The 14,646-nt window shown below is 41.1% G+C and overlaps 1 protein-coding gene across 1 annotated transcript in view; it reads right to left on the minus strand.

The window, feature by feature from the left end:
- The window catches only part of LOC107379042 (contactin-associated protein-like 4), a 223,383-nt gene that overhangs the window by 95,940 nt on the left and 112,797 nt on the right, over positions 1–14,646 (minus strand). The window contains exons 4-5 of the mRNA XM_070541544.1: positions 9,262–9,409; positions 7,906–8,106 (exon numbers count right to left, since the gene is read on the minus strand). Of these exons, the coding sequence (XP_070397645.1) occupies positions 7,906–8,106; positions 9,262–9,409 (349 nt within the window). The remainder of the gene's footprint in view (positions 1–7,905; positions 8,107–9,261; positions 9,410–14,646) is intronic.

Here is a 14,646-nt window from a genome sequence, read left to right on the forward strand (position 1 = left end):
CAGTTAAAAAAAAACCTCCATTCTCTCAGCTTCACACAGGGAGGAGCACGCTGGGGTCACCTCATTAGGAACTACTAAGTATATCTGCATACTTGTGCTGAAAACCGAAGCCAAACACGTGAATACGGCAAATATAAAAGACCGCAAAGAAACACAGTGAGACTTCATTAATGATAAATGAGCTCCAGCCGGTTCCTACTAAGTGGATCGTCACTCAGGGATGAGAGAGAAACTTTGTGCTTCTGCAGAGAGAAAGAGAACGCACATTAAAAATGTATTACGCATTCTTTTGGGAGAGACAATCGCAGCCTCAGAGACAGACAAATGCACAGTTTGGAGGATGATGGACAAACGTAGCTCTGATATTCCAGCTCAATCCATGAGGGGATAGATTTTCAGCAGGAAAACAACTTCATCCAGGCAGAGAAAGCTATAATATTCACCTCATGATAGAGGAAGTCTGTTCTGTCAGTGCTGTTATTTGAGATGATTTATCTGATTTGAGTATGGGGCAACAGGAAGAGACAATGTCATCAATACAGGAGGGAAGAAAACTTCAAAACAAATAATACCTCTTAACAGGCATTAATTCATAGAACCATTATTATGTCGTGGGAGAGATGGGTAGATGTTCTAATCATCTGTTTATTTATCACCAGATTATTATTCTAACCACCAGAAAACAATGCAACTTTTCCCAGATTATTAGAAGAAGGAACTTGTGATTTTTGCCATTTTAACTTGTTGTGACAGCTAAATTTCACATAAATTAGTCACGACTGGTCGAGTGGAAAACTATCCAATCTACTCGTGCATTTATTCAAAAGTCTGCAAACCTCATTTTGGAAGACGACACGCATAAACAAAGATGCAAGATTCATCCAGCTCGGAAATCAACCCGCCTGTAACACCAAACACTGATTTCATCTTCTAGAGGAGACCAGATAGCTGAAGCTTGTTCTCGGTTAGTGGTCTTCAGGGACAAGATCTCGTGACTTTTTGCAGATGAAGTGGTTCTGATGACATCTTCAAGTTGTGATCTTTGGGGGACTGGGCATGTTCATGAGGAGGTTGAAGTCTTTCATTGGATCATCTTAAGAAGCTGAGTTTGGGGAATCTTAGCATCTCGTTTGTGGTTCTAATTGGGACTAAAAGTGGAATAAATGCATTTATAAAGCACCTTCAAGGGTTCTACAACCCCTCAAGATGCTTTACAACACACCAATCTTTCACACCATGGTAGTGATGAGCTTCGCTGTAGCCACGGCTGCCCTGGGACACACTGATGGAGGCAAGCCGGCACCGGCCCCTCTGACCACCATCAGCAGGCAGGGAGGTGTGAGGTGTCTTGCCCAAGGACACAATGACTGTAACAGACTGAGTGGGGCACAGACCTACAACCCTTTGGTTATGGGCTGCCACCATTGCCCCAGTAAGTGGTTCAGAAAACGGATGCATTAAGATTTAATGAGCAAAACAAGTACAAAATTCAATTTGACATAAAATGAAATAAAAAGAGAGAAAGGCCATGAAAATCATGAACCAGCTAATCGGAAAACCACACTGCTCCTCCTGAATCTGACGACGGAGCTTCCTCTCCAGAACCCATGAATGGACCTTACCAGGGAGGCTCGGGGTGTGATCCCTGTAGTCAGAACACACCTTTTTGTTTACTTTTAAAAAAAAATTAAGTCTGAAGTTAAATCAAAAAGTTTGAGAAATTACAAAGTAGCTGCTTTTTGCGGATGATGTGGTCCTCCTAGCTTCATCCAGCTCTGACCTTCAGCTCTTGCTGGGTAGGTTCGCGGCCGAATGTGAAGCGGCTGGGATGAGGATCAGCACCTCCAAATCTGAGACCATGGTTCTCAACCGGAAAAGGGTGGCTTGCCACCTCCGGGTCGGGGGATAGGTCCTACCTCAAGTGGAGGAGTTTAAGTATCTCGGGGTCTTGTTCACGAGTGAGGGTAGGAGGGATCGGGAGATCGACAGGCGGATTGGTTCGGCGTCTGCAGTGATGCGGACGCTGAGCCGATCTGTCGTGGGGAAGAGGGAGCTGAGCCAGAAAGCCAGGCTCTCAATTTACCGGTCGATCTACGTCCCAATCCTCACCTATGGTCATGAGCTTTGGGTAATGACCGAAAGAACGAGATCGCGGATACAAGCGGCCGAAATGAGTTTCCTCCGTAGGGTGGCCGGGCTCAGCCTTAGAGATAGGGTGAGGAGCTCGGACATTCGGGAGGGACTCGGAGTAGAACCGCTGCTCCTCCGGATCGAAAGGAGCCAGTTGAGGTGGTTTGGGCATCTGGTCAGGATGCCTCCTGGACGCCTCCCCGGGGAGGTGTTTCGGGCATGTCCTGCCGGCAGAAGGCCCCCGGGTCGACCCAGGACACGTTGGAGAGGTTACATCTCCAATCTGGTCCGGGAACGCCTTGGGGTCCTGCCGGAGGAGCTGGTGGACAAGGCCGGGGAGAGGACGGCCTGGAGCTCCCTAGTTGGGATGCTGCCCCCGCGACCCGGACCCGGATAAGCAGAGGAAGACGAGACGAGAGACGAGACAAAGTAGCTGCCCCCAAATTCTCATCTGCTGTTTTATCTTTCTGTTCATGTCCTTGACACGACATCGCTCTCCTGTATCTTGTCCTCCGTTCTGTTTCAGCAGCTAAAATCTGATCGTTCTTATCGGGATCCTGGCTGTTACATTTATTTCAGCAGCTGACTTTCATAACGTCTGTCTCACAAAAAGGTAGTTGGCAGCACTTTTGCTGCTTCAAGTTTTCTCTTCTTTTGCGTTATAGGGTGAAGTGAAATGGATCATCTAATATTTGGATTTGGAAGGAGAAGCCCAAAGAAATACAAACATTCTCAGCAAATTAAAATAGTTTCAAACTGAGAGGAGTTGATTAAACAACGTGACACACCAGCAGGACCGCGGAAGGATAACGCAAACGTTAAATATTTCCACACCATCTCAACTGCAGTGTAAAGTGCAGCAAAACCTCAAAAAACACACAATTATACTCAAATTTTAACACAAACGGACTGAAAAGACATCAGTAAGGCAGCACCAATGTCAAAGACATAAAATTTTATTAGAAAACAACAACAACAAAAACAGAACATTAACAGAACTGCTTCACTTGTGTTGGTAACAAATCTGTAGTGAAGTTTGAAATCTGAGTGTCGGTTCCCTTCTCCTGCAGGGTTGTGTCTGTTTCTGGGCTGCTGCTCAGTGGTGCCTCATAAAGTGAACTGTGGGATCTAAAGTGAAGCTGAATGGGGGGTGTGGTGGTGGTTTGGGGTGGAATATCAGACATAGATGTGTTGGCGGGGCAGAACACAGCATCTATGAGCCCAGGGCGTGTTGACAGAACAGCTGACCCAAATCACTAAAACCTACAACTTTAAAAGTCTGAGATGGAAAAATAAAGTAGATAACAGAAGCCTGGAAGTGAAAGAAAAAAAGGAAAAGCTTTTAGTTGCTTTTGAAAACACTCTGCCATATCTGAGACAGAGATACATAACAATGAAGGGTGAGGAAAACAGAAAACAGGCCAGGGGATACATCAAATGTGTGTGTGAGTGTAGGACATGAATTGAGTGTGTGTGTGTGTGTGTGTGTGTGTGTGTGTGTGTGTATGTGTGTGTGTGTGTGTGTGTGTGTGTGTGTGTGTGTGTGTGTGTGTGTGTGTGTGTGTGTGTGTGTGTGTGTGTGAGGGAAATGAATTGAAAAAAGAAGACAGAAGTCTGAAAATATTTTCACATGTAGAGAGAATACAAAAGGCTTTGATACGTGAGCAAACAGAGCCGTGTCCAGGACTTTTAAAATGGGGTGGCCAATGTGGGGCACTTGTTTATTCATGGGTGGCACCAATGGTTATGCTTATTTATTTATTTACTTACACAAATCGTTTATTTATTTATTTACTTTCTAGTGAATTTTTGAGTTTCACATTGCACTTCACCATTTTTTTTCCTCTTCATCTTCTACTTTTGTGGTGGTTAGCAAGTCACTTCTTGTTGCATTACTGCCACCAACTGGAGTTGAGTGGGACTCTAAATGTTATGTATGTGAATATGAAATATATGAAAAAATATTAATACTACACACCTGGGCTAGAAAACAAGGTGAAAGGTGCATGTAACCACACACTATTTTGGAGTTTACAACCCAAGCCTTTTGTCGACAATGTAAAGTCAATTTAAACTGGAACTTAGTGAGGTGGCACCCGGGGTGGCCAATCAGATTCTAAGGGTGGCATGTGCTACCCCAGGCCACTCCCTGGACACACCTCTGTGAGCAAACACACAGAAAAACAACAGATTCAGATGAAAAGAAACTGGAGGAATGAAGAAATTCATAGATTCTTGGTTTCTCTTTAAATACTAAGTTGACGGAGAAACTGGTTTTTATTTTTAATGTTGAAACTTTGTCACTGAGCTCAGCTTGGCTAGCAAGAGCTAACTGTTAGCATTAGCAACTCCACAACACAGCAGATCTCCCTCAGGCTTGTGTTATTTGTGGAGAAACATCAACGTTGCAAAGCAAAATGAGTCAGTGGTAGAGTTGTGCTGCTGTTGTCCAATCAGAGGAGAGATATCAGATTATCAGAAAATTGCGCAGCAATCACTGGCTCCGCACTTCAGAGGTTTGAATCCTATCTGTACAACAAGACTTTCCAGATAGTGCTGGGTTAATGATGTTCCACCTTTCTTGGGAGGTCCCACCAGGCTCCATTCTCAACCACCTTCTTTTCTCCCTGTAAATACTGCTCCTTATTTTGAAAAAGCATAACATCCAATATCACCTTTATGCAGATGATTGTCAAATATGCACCCCCCCCCCCCCCCCCAGCTCTCACAGCTCGGCTTGTAGTTACCTTTCTGCATCTAAATGACAATAAACCTGAAGTCCTTCTTATCACCCATAATAATAAACATATTCTTTCCCCCTTGAACTTAAATGTTGGTTCCTTCTTGCAAATCTTCAGCTGTGAACCTTGGTGTAACAATTGATTCCAAACTGAAATTAGAAGCTAAATCTCACTTAAAAACTCACTTATTTTTCCATGCTTTTGACTCTGTGTCTTCCTGAATGGATGGTTTCACTCTTAGGTTTCTGAAACTATATTTTTTGTTACGCTCCTTGTAGTATTTATACAGAACTTTTAATTATTCGATATGTTATCCCACTTTTACATTTTGCTACTGTTCAGTAATTGGTACAACCCTCCTGTTGTGTCTGAAAGTGCTAAACAAATAAAATGATATGGTAGGGTAAACTTGTCACACATCAATGATGTAAAAGATGATTTATTTATTAACTATCTTGATTACTTCTCCTTGCTCACTTGCCTGAACAAAGGCTCCTTAGATCACTTGCAGAATCTTCTGCAAGGCTTCTTACAATGTTCTCTAATTATTACATATTACAGTCACCCTTACCATGGAGTTGCATTGGCTTCCATCAATTTGTTGTTTTTACTTTTACAGGGTATCTGTAGGTTTAAGGTAGCCAAATTTAAGACATTTTAAGACCTTTTTTAAGGCCACTTTGACCAAATTTAAGCTATTTTTAAAATAAAATGTAAGCTATAATTTCCAGCTATTGCCTGGAACTGGTGCTAACCATGTTGCGAACGTGGGATTAGCCATCCAGTTACCATTAAACTTGCACTTCCCCATGGCGCAAGCTCCCACTAGCTTAATCAGCTAATGTGCTCATATAAAAATAGCCCCCTTTCACAACCAACTGAATGTGTACGGTTCCACTTACGCCAATATCATACACACAAAAAGCTGAACACTAACTAGAAATTCACAATAATGTTATAAAAATAAAATAATCTTGTTTATTGGGTCTTTGGTCATTTAAGACCTTTGGAAACTGTATTTAAGGATTATTTGTCATTTTTAAGGATTTTAGAGCCTTTAACTTGGAAAAGCAAATTTGAGACTTTTTAAGGACCTGTGGATACCCTGTTTTAGAGCTCTGCATGAACAAGCACCAGTGTAAATCACAGGACTTTCATATCCACTCATTCCTGCAAAAGATGGATTATTATGCAGTTGAAGGATGGGTGACCTAAAACAGCTCTTTTCTTTGAAGAATGACCCTAAACTTCAAAATGTAGATGGAGCAGCAAAAAAAAAAAAAAAAAAAAGGAATTTCTTCTTTTAAAACCTGCAACAGAAACACATAAAAACCTAATCTTGGTTTTATTTCAAGGACACAGTTCATCTTCCTAATTGAGCAGTTTTTCAAGGTGATCCACTTGTTGCAAAAGTAAAGGCTTCCCAAAAACACCTGGGTCAGATTTAAAAAGTGACACAGATACAGGAGATAAAAGGTGCTGGAGACAACAAGCGCTCAAGGGTACTAAAAGTGTTGTTTCCTTCAGGGGAGTTTTATAATCTCGACCTTCCACAAAACCAAAGTGAAGAGGTTACAAAAAAGAAAAGAAAGTAGGTGACGAATGAATTAAAGGTGAGATACGGCGGCCAGATTCAGGAGGATCAGGACTAAGGGAGGTTAAATGAGGGGTGCTGATATAAATATTTAGGAACATCTTAGGTGTGTTCTTGCTGTGTCTTTGTAAATCCATGCTTTTCGTTCTTTTTTAAACACAGAAACAGTTTTGTTTACCTGTTTGTAGCTACGGTTTCGCCGACAGCTGCCGGCTTCTTCAGGCTGACGCTGATGGTGGCGCGTCACTTTCTTCTCCGTTTATCTGCGGGCAGCAGAGGACGTTGTCGCCCTCTACTGCCCGCTCTCCCCTCTCCGACGATGCAGTCCCATGCGTGGTCCAGCGTGTAAACTCCGTCGTCCCTGTTCATGGTCCCACATCCACGTCTCCTTATCTCTATTGCTTCCTTGATCCATCTTTTGTATTTTTGTTGTTCAGTGGTTATGATCCGTGTGCTGTCCCAGTCCATTATATGGTTTTCTCTTAAGCAATGATCTGTTACGGCTGACTTTTTTATTGTACTTAAACGGAGAAGGAAGTGACGCGCCACCATCAGCGTCAGCCTGAAGAAGCCGGCAGCTGTCGGCGAAACCGTAGCTACAAACAGGTAAACAAAACTGTTTCTGTGTTTAAAAAAGAACGAAAAGCATGGAAATATTTAGGAAGTTGTAAAAATGGGAAGACAAAAAAAAGTTATAATTTAGGAGACTGAAAGAAGGGGAGATGATAAAAGTGGTCAGGACTTATTTTAGAAACACATGAAAGTCTGTACAAACTGTAAGTTCTGATAATAAACTAGCAGCATCCATCACAGCCACAAGGAGCAAAAGGGAAACCATGGTTGAACCAATCAGATGCCAGCACAGCTTTTCTGGTCTGATAAACCATCAGGAACTGATTCTGGGATTGAACAACAAAAATGGGATTGAATTATTTCTTCTTTTTTTTGTTTTTGTTTCAAATCACCCACTGACCAATGAGAGTCTTTGATGACACGAGCCTGCCTGGTGGGTTCTGGTCATCTTAACTTGTTCTGTTCTGTTTTTTTGTTTCCTTCTCAGAGCTTCCTGACTTCTCTGGTTTTCTACATTTTGCTAAATATCTGTGTTGTGTTTGTTATGCTGGAGGAAACAAAGAGCATAGATGTTCAGAGTTTGCTTTTACGTGTGTAATAACTAGAAAGAGACTATATGGGTGGAAGTTTAAAGCAAAAGGAACCTAAATGCCCCCTAGTGGCTGGTTTCAGGAAGCATTAAGTCCCGCCCCCTCCATAGAAACTAATGACACATTTTTCTGACAAAATAAAAAAGAAACATCTCAGATAATTTTTTTCAGGGGTTGGCTTCTGTTCATTCATAATTCTGCTTAAAAGAATCACATTTAAATAATAATATGGGACCATTTCAGTTTGAGCAACTCTTCTATGTGGGGTGTGCTGTACCTTGCCTGAGCAGAAGCAGCTTTCCTCTTTCTAACTGCAGATTAAGGCTGAGTCCGTCCTTTCCCTCTGCATGCAGCAGTGTCCCAGAATTCCTCAGGGTTTTAAACTTCAGGGAGACGATCTGTTTGGACACTCGTCTCGGTTCAGGACTCAGCCTGAACACCAAGCTGCTGGCACCGTCAAAACTCACCACATCAGAGGCTGAAACACAAAGAACCAATAGATGTTAACTCAAGACTAAATGTTATTGAATTGATTTCTAATTAAACAGCTTAACAAAAACAACACATTCCTGTTGTCTATGTAAAAATCGCGTGGGTTTATTTTTCTGCATCTCAAATGTGGTGGCTAATTTAACAAGAACTCTCAGCACTGATATAAAAATCTCCCCCATTGGACAGGTGTTCAGCTTGTTACTGGGCTGCAGCAAAAGATATGACAAATCTGTATTCTGGTTATCACTTTATCAAGCAATTTCACTGCTGGTGCCTTCTGCTGGCAGGGGATTTGGGCTGAGGAGACAAACCGTGTAGGAGGTAAAGAATAGACTGTTTTAGAAAACTGCAGCAGCTGAACTCAGCATCAGCCTCCTTTTCAGCTCTACGACTAATTTCTCTCTATTTTAATGAAGCTGGCAAGTCTTTGACCCCACTTAGCTTGCAGTAATGTGCTTATTGCACTGTACAGCGTATTTCCTGCTGATTACGGAGCAGCAGCGGGCTGAAGCTCCAAATTTTCTGAGTCATCTTTTGTGTGAAGCTGGAAACACTTGGTTTAGTCTCTTTTATGAACAATCAGACATACTAATTAAGCTCCAGATTATATTTCGGGTTTTATGTTATTATAACAAGCCCTAGGACTGTAATTACTCCAAAAACATATTTTTGGCTGGCAGCTGAGGCGCAGAAACGGACAGCCCTGGCTGGCATGCTGCTCGTCAGGACTACACCTACTGCAGTGAGAAAATGTACTCTTCCTCTTCAAACTGCTGTGTGTAGAACAGGTAGTGATCTGGAAACTAGATGCAGAGTTGTACAATAGAGGAAATCCATGTTCATGAGCTACAGAATAAATGATAGTAGATGACATTCCTCATGTTGGAGGATTTGTATAAATGTGATGTGAATACAAACCTCCATTCACATGATGCAAACAAAAACACAAACAAATCCAAAACACGCCACTAGGGGCCAAAAGCATCCATTTTAACAACACATCAAAATGCAGAGAAAGAACAATCTGATGTACATCGTGTTCTCTTTAATTTATTTTTTACTTCCTTTTAGGTTTTCCATTTCCTCTCAGATGCTCAACATTTTAGGTAAAAGTTCAAGTAAAGTAAGAGACGACACTCACAGTAAGGACACCCGTAGGTCTCCAGTCGAAGTCCGATCCGGCCGCTGGGATTCCAGTCCAGAGGAATGAGACGGAGGAAACGAGCCACGGCAGGCTGCTGCAGTTTGTACTGAACCACGTTGTCGGCGTTGGAGTTTCCTGGAAAAGACTGGACACACACACACACACACACACGCACACACACACACACACACGTATACACGCATACACACACACACACACACACACACACACACACACACACACACACACACACACAAACACACACACACACACACACACACACACACACACACACACACACACACACACACACACACACACACACACACACACACAAGGAAACAGTTAATAAAAACGTCAGTCTTTGGCTTACAAACATATGCCTATACAAAACATGAACTGTTTGTGACTTATGAATCTTAATAGAATTAAGAAAATAATATTTAGGAAAATAATATTTATCATTTTATTTTTTTAAATAAACAGAAAAGTCTTTGAAATGAAAGAAGACTCAGTAAAAAGTTCTGGTAAAAAACACAGAAAAACATAAAGAATCATCAAAACTAAGAACAACACAAACTAAAACCAGTCAGATGATTTAAGTCCTCGTGCTTTCATTCATATTGTTTTAAATTAACCGTAAGTTCAGGGTTTTGAAGTTTGAGTACTGGGAAGTTGAGCTTAAAAAGCAAATGGCAGGTTCCCATGAACCAAAATTTAGAGAAACATAACAGAAACTTGTTTTAAACGGTTTTTTTTACACATACATAAATTATTTAGGATTTTAGAGTCATTTTTGTGAGAAAGTTTTTTTTTTTGGCCAAACCAAGTGACGTCAGCTGAGGGAGTCCTGTTAGCTCAATCCAGAGAAAAATATGGATTCTAATGCGGCTCTGACACAGAGGAAACTTTAAATGTTTATAATTATACTTATGATGGACCACAACCATAAAGTTATGAGTTTGCTGCACGCCCCAGAGAGCAGAGACAAACCAGAGGGAGAAACCATCGGCCAAAACAGAGAGATTGAGGAGGAGAAGCAGCGGGGGGCAGCAGCAGGTGTCTGGTGAGTTAACCATGTTAGTTTAAACTCGAGTGCTAACATCACAATATTGTACAGATTACTATCATGTACCAGACAATTAAAATGGTATTGGTCAGTTAATATAATATTAATATTAATGAGTATCTGTCAGCGGTCTCATACTCGTTAATATCCGTTCACCTAACGTAGTTTAGTGCTTTAGAGAGAGGGAGAGCTTCCAGTGCTGGAGCTCATGCGGGCTTCTCTGAGCTGAATCCGACCCAAACACCAGCAAGCCAGTCCAGTTGGTATTTTTAAAGCTGCACATGATCCTCTCCTGGTTGTCCGGGCGGCGGTTCTGATCCAGTTCCGACCCGGAAACCACCTGGCCCGCTGAGCCGCGCATCTCTTATGGTGGTCGGTTCTGACCTGGTTCTGATGGTGATCTGAACTCCAGAAATCCGCATTTCATTTTTTAAACCCCACCACGGGTCTCTGGAGCCCAGCGCGGACCTCTCTGTCCCGGTACCGACCGATGTGGGCCACAGAAGTCCGTCTTTCAGCTGCAGAAACACCCTCAGACACAAACATAGAGGCGTTGTTTCTCATATCTGGAAACCCGTGGACTTGATGTCCAGACAGGCTGGAGTTGGTACAGCCTTCACACACTCTAGTTTATCAACATGAACACAATCCAACACTAGTAAACACACATGGACTGGATCACATGACCTCTCGACCCTAAAACTAGCCACTCTCCACACTGAGCTGAGGCAGCGCCGAGCTTCTAACTCCCTTTGGTTACATCAGAGGTTCAGATTTAGAAAAAAGAGCCGTTTTAGAAGCTCTGCTGAGAAAGGTCACTTTTTACTAGAAAACTGCTGTTTTAAAACCAAATATCCACAATAAGCATTTCTAATTGTATTTTTGGACACCATTTTAGAAGAATTAGAAATTTTTTTTTACCTGCAACTTGCTCTTTAAAAACGTAATTAACTTATTTATTCCCCAGCATAGAAAATAATACAAAAGAAATGTTAAATAGAATTCTGTGACTGAATCTGTTGGTTGATCTTTATTTTAAATACAAACAGTATCTAAGACTGCATTTTCATAAAAGCAGTCGACTGAAGTAAAAGTCCAAAGAAAGTCAGATTTTGAGGTTATTAAGAGGTCAAAGCTTTGAGCCAATCAGATTTTTAAACACAAATGAAAAAAGGCCTTAAATATCTTTAATAAGCCACATGAAGAACCACTACAGTAAACAAGAAAAAGCAGAACTGCTGAGACAGGGAGGAAAAGTGAAACAATCAGGACTCGCTCGCTCTCATCTTCAGCCCTCCAGGTGGCGAGCAGCAAGAAAAAACCAAACAGATAAAGAGCAGAGACAATAAAGAAACGATGGATTGCTGTATTTCCAAACACCAACAGGCTTCCAAGAAAAGAAAGCAAAAAGTGGAGGGAGAGGAAAACAACATATTGCCTCCTCTGGTCTCCAGCCCTCTTTGCTGGATCTGAAGCCCAGTAGGTAATGTGTTGCGGTTGATCCAGCAGCTCTGCCATCATTTTCTATTTTTTTTTCCCCCGGTGACAGATTCTCTAAGCCGGGCTGACTCACTCACTGAAGTTCTGACACACTTTGAAATGTGGCTGGGCTCATGCAGAACTTGGGCTGAACGTCAGATCAGCATGTTTTTAAGGTAGATTCTCACTCAGCACCCAGATTAGCTGGATTCCCCCCACATGAGGAAATTACCTCAGCTGGATCTCTAATAAAAATATTCCACTGTGCAGCATCCTAACAAATGTGGATTCAACATGCTAAAGTACAAAAGGAGCATTATTTCATGTGGAGTCACTGCAGAATGCAGGAACAAAACTCCACCGATTACAAGTTGGCTGAATGTGCTGATGGCGAGCAACATCATCAAAACTACTTAGTATTCCCCCACCCGGACACTAAAACGTGTAGTTTCGCAGCAGCGAGGACAAGGCCAACATCAAACCTTATATGAAAAACACCCTGAAGGGAAAAGCAGGAATTCTGCCTCTGAGGTCCAACTGGCAATTTTCCACAATAATCAGAATCACCGTGAACAGCTGAGCCTGTTTGCTCCACTAATACGTGGAGCCATGTACAATATATAACCAACCAGATGTAAATGAGAGCAGCAGTAAAATCCTGTCATCTAATGTTAAACAGTTATTCTTTAAACTGATTTCATTCGTATTCGTAATCACTCTAAAACATGATTGGAATTCTGGCTTTTGCATGTTGCTGGTTTCTTTTATATACTGTATCCCTCTGCAGACAGGTTCCACGCCATATTAAATACTGTATGAATATTTCTATTCCATGTTTGATAAGATTAATGCTGCATAGAAAATATTAATCCAAAACTGAGTCTGTGATCTCTGACGGTTGCAGAAAGTGAGCGTTTCGTCAGATTTAGAAGTGGGATTAACAGCGGCTCAGGGTGAGGAGCTCTCTCTGTGGGTTGTCGGTTCATACTGGTGCTTTCTTAACTGTTAGTGGCTTATTAAACACATGTCAATATGCTGCACATCAAACGGACAAATACTTATATGTGAATATTTAATAATAATTGTCCCCAGCTGTCTACAAACCACACTCGTTTATGGTTTTTGTCCCCAGCCATTTAAAAGACTAACCGACGCCGTTGCTTCAAGATTTCTTAGCTTTTCACTAATATTTCATGACATCTTCATGTAAACTATAAATGAAAGATGCCAGAACACCTGACTGAAGAGCAGCATCACAGACTGGATGTTGACACTTCCTACCTGGACAGCTGCGGATGTGCCTGACTTAAAATCGGACGATGCTGATACTTAATGCAATGGTACATCAGCCTATCCCTACTTTGAGTTCCAGAGTCATCATCATCATCATCATCATCATCATCATCATCATCATCATCATCATCAACATAATCATAACCATCAACGTTGTCATCATCATCATCATCATCATCATCACCATCATTATCACCATCATCATTACCATCATCATCATCATCATCATAATCATAATCATCATTGTCATCGTCATCATCATCATCATCATTATTACCATAATCACCACCATCAACATCATCATCATCATCATCATCATCATCATCATCATCATCATCACCATCATCATTACCATCATCATCATCATCATCATCATCATCACCATCATAATCATCATTGTCATCGTCATCGTCATCATCATCATCATCATCATCATCATCATCATCATCATCATCATCATCATCACCATCGTTATCAACATCATCATCATCATCACCATCATCATTACCATCATCATCATCATCATTGTCATCATCACCCTCATCATTACCATCATCATCATCATCATCATTGTCATCATCACCCTCATCATCAATGTCATCATCATCATAATCATCATCATCATCATCATCATCATCATCATCATCATCATCACCATCATCATCACCATCGTTTATTTATATAGCACTTTATTACATCTATAGAAGAAGCCCAAGGCACTGGACATGATAAAAACAACCACATAGTGATAAATGTGATATTCTCTCTGCAATTTACTACAATGTAGCTGAAAGCAACACAAATGAGTTTTGAGGTTCATTAAAACCATAAAATAATGAATCCATCAATATTTAGATTTTTTTTCTCATTATTGATTTATTTTTGTTTATTGCTGTTTTCCCAAACAGAAAATCCTCCACAGTCAATATGTTAGCTCAGAAGAAAAGGTGTTAAACTGATCTAATGACAGACACAGCGGCTGCATCTGAATTTTTGATGTAGGTTTCCTTTAAAACTGTGATACTGTGAGTGAGTGTGGGTGTGTCACATTAAAAACCTGGTGAAAAAAAAGAATCGTTTTATGAAAAAGAAAAGTAAAAAGTGGGGCATCTTCAGACACCAAAATCAGAAACTTTACTTTTAAAACTTTGGTTTCACTAATTTAGATTGTTAGCCCCTCATTGATTCATTTTAAAGGTTCTGCCAGCCCCGAAACCTGCTTTTTGTGAGTTTTAATGGTTACTGACTTGGAGACTAGAAATCAGAAGTTCATTAAAGTTCTTAAAATCAGAGCATTGGTTTTTGTAGTGGATCACAGTGTAGGGAGACAGTTAACTGGCACAGGTCATAGTTTTTTTCCGTTAATTCTTTAAACACGTGTCCTAAAAGCATCCGTTTGTTTTATGAACACTGTTTTAAATGCACTTCACTGATATGTGAAAAATAATTAATCAAGGCCAGCTGTAGGTAAGAAAAGAGCTGCTGATGTTTACTAACAGCATTTTTAACTTTATTTATAAACTCACTGAAATATAGTGGTG

This window comes from Nothobranchius furzeri, chromosome 11 (genome assembly GCF_043380555.1).
Source record: "Nothobranchius furzeri strain GRZ-AD chromosome 11, NfurGRZ-RIMD1, whole genome shotgun sequence".
NCBI classification, from domain to species: Eukaryota; Metazoa; Chordata; class Actinopteri; order Cyprinodontiformes; family Nothobranchiidae; genus Nothobranchius; species Nothobranchius furzeri.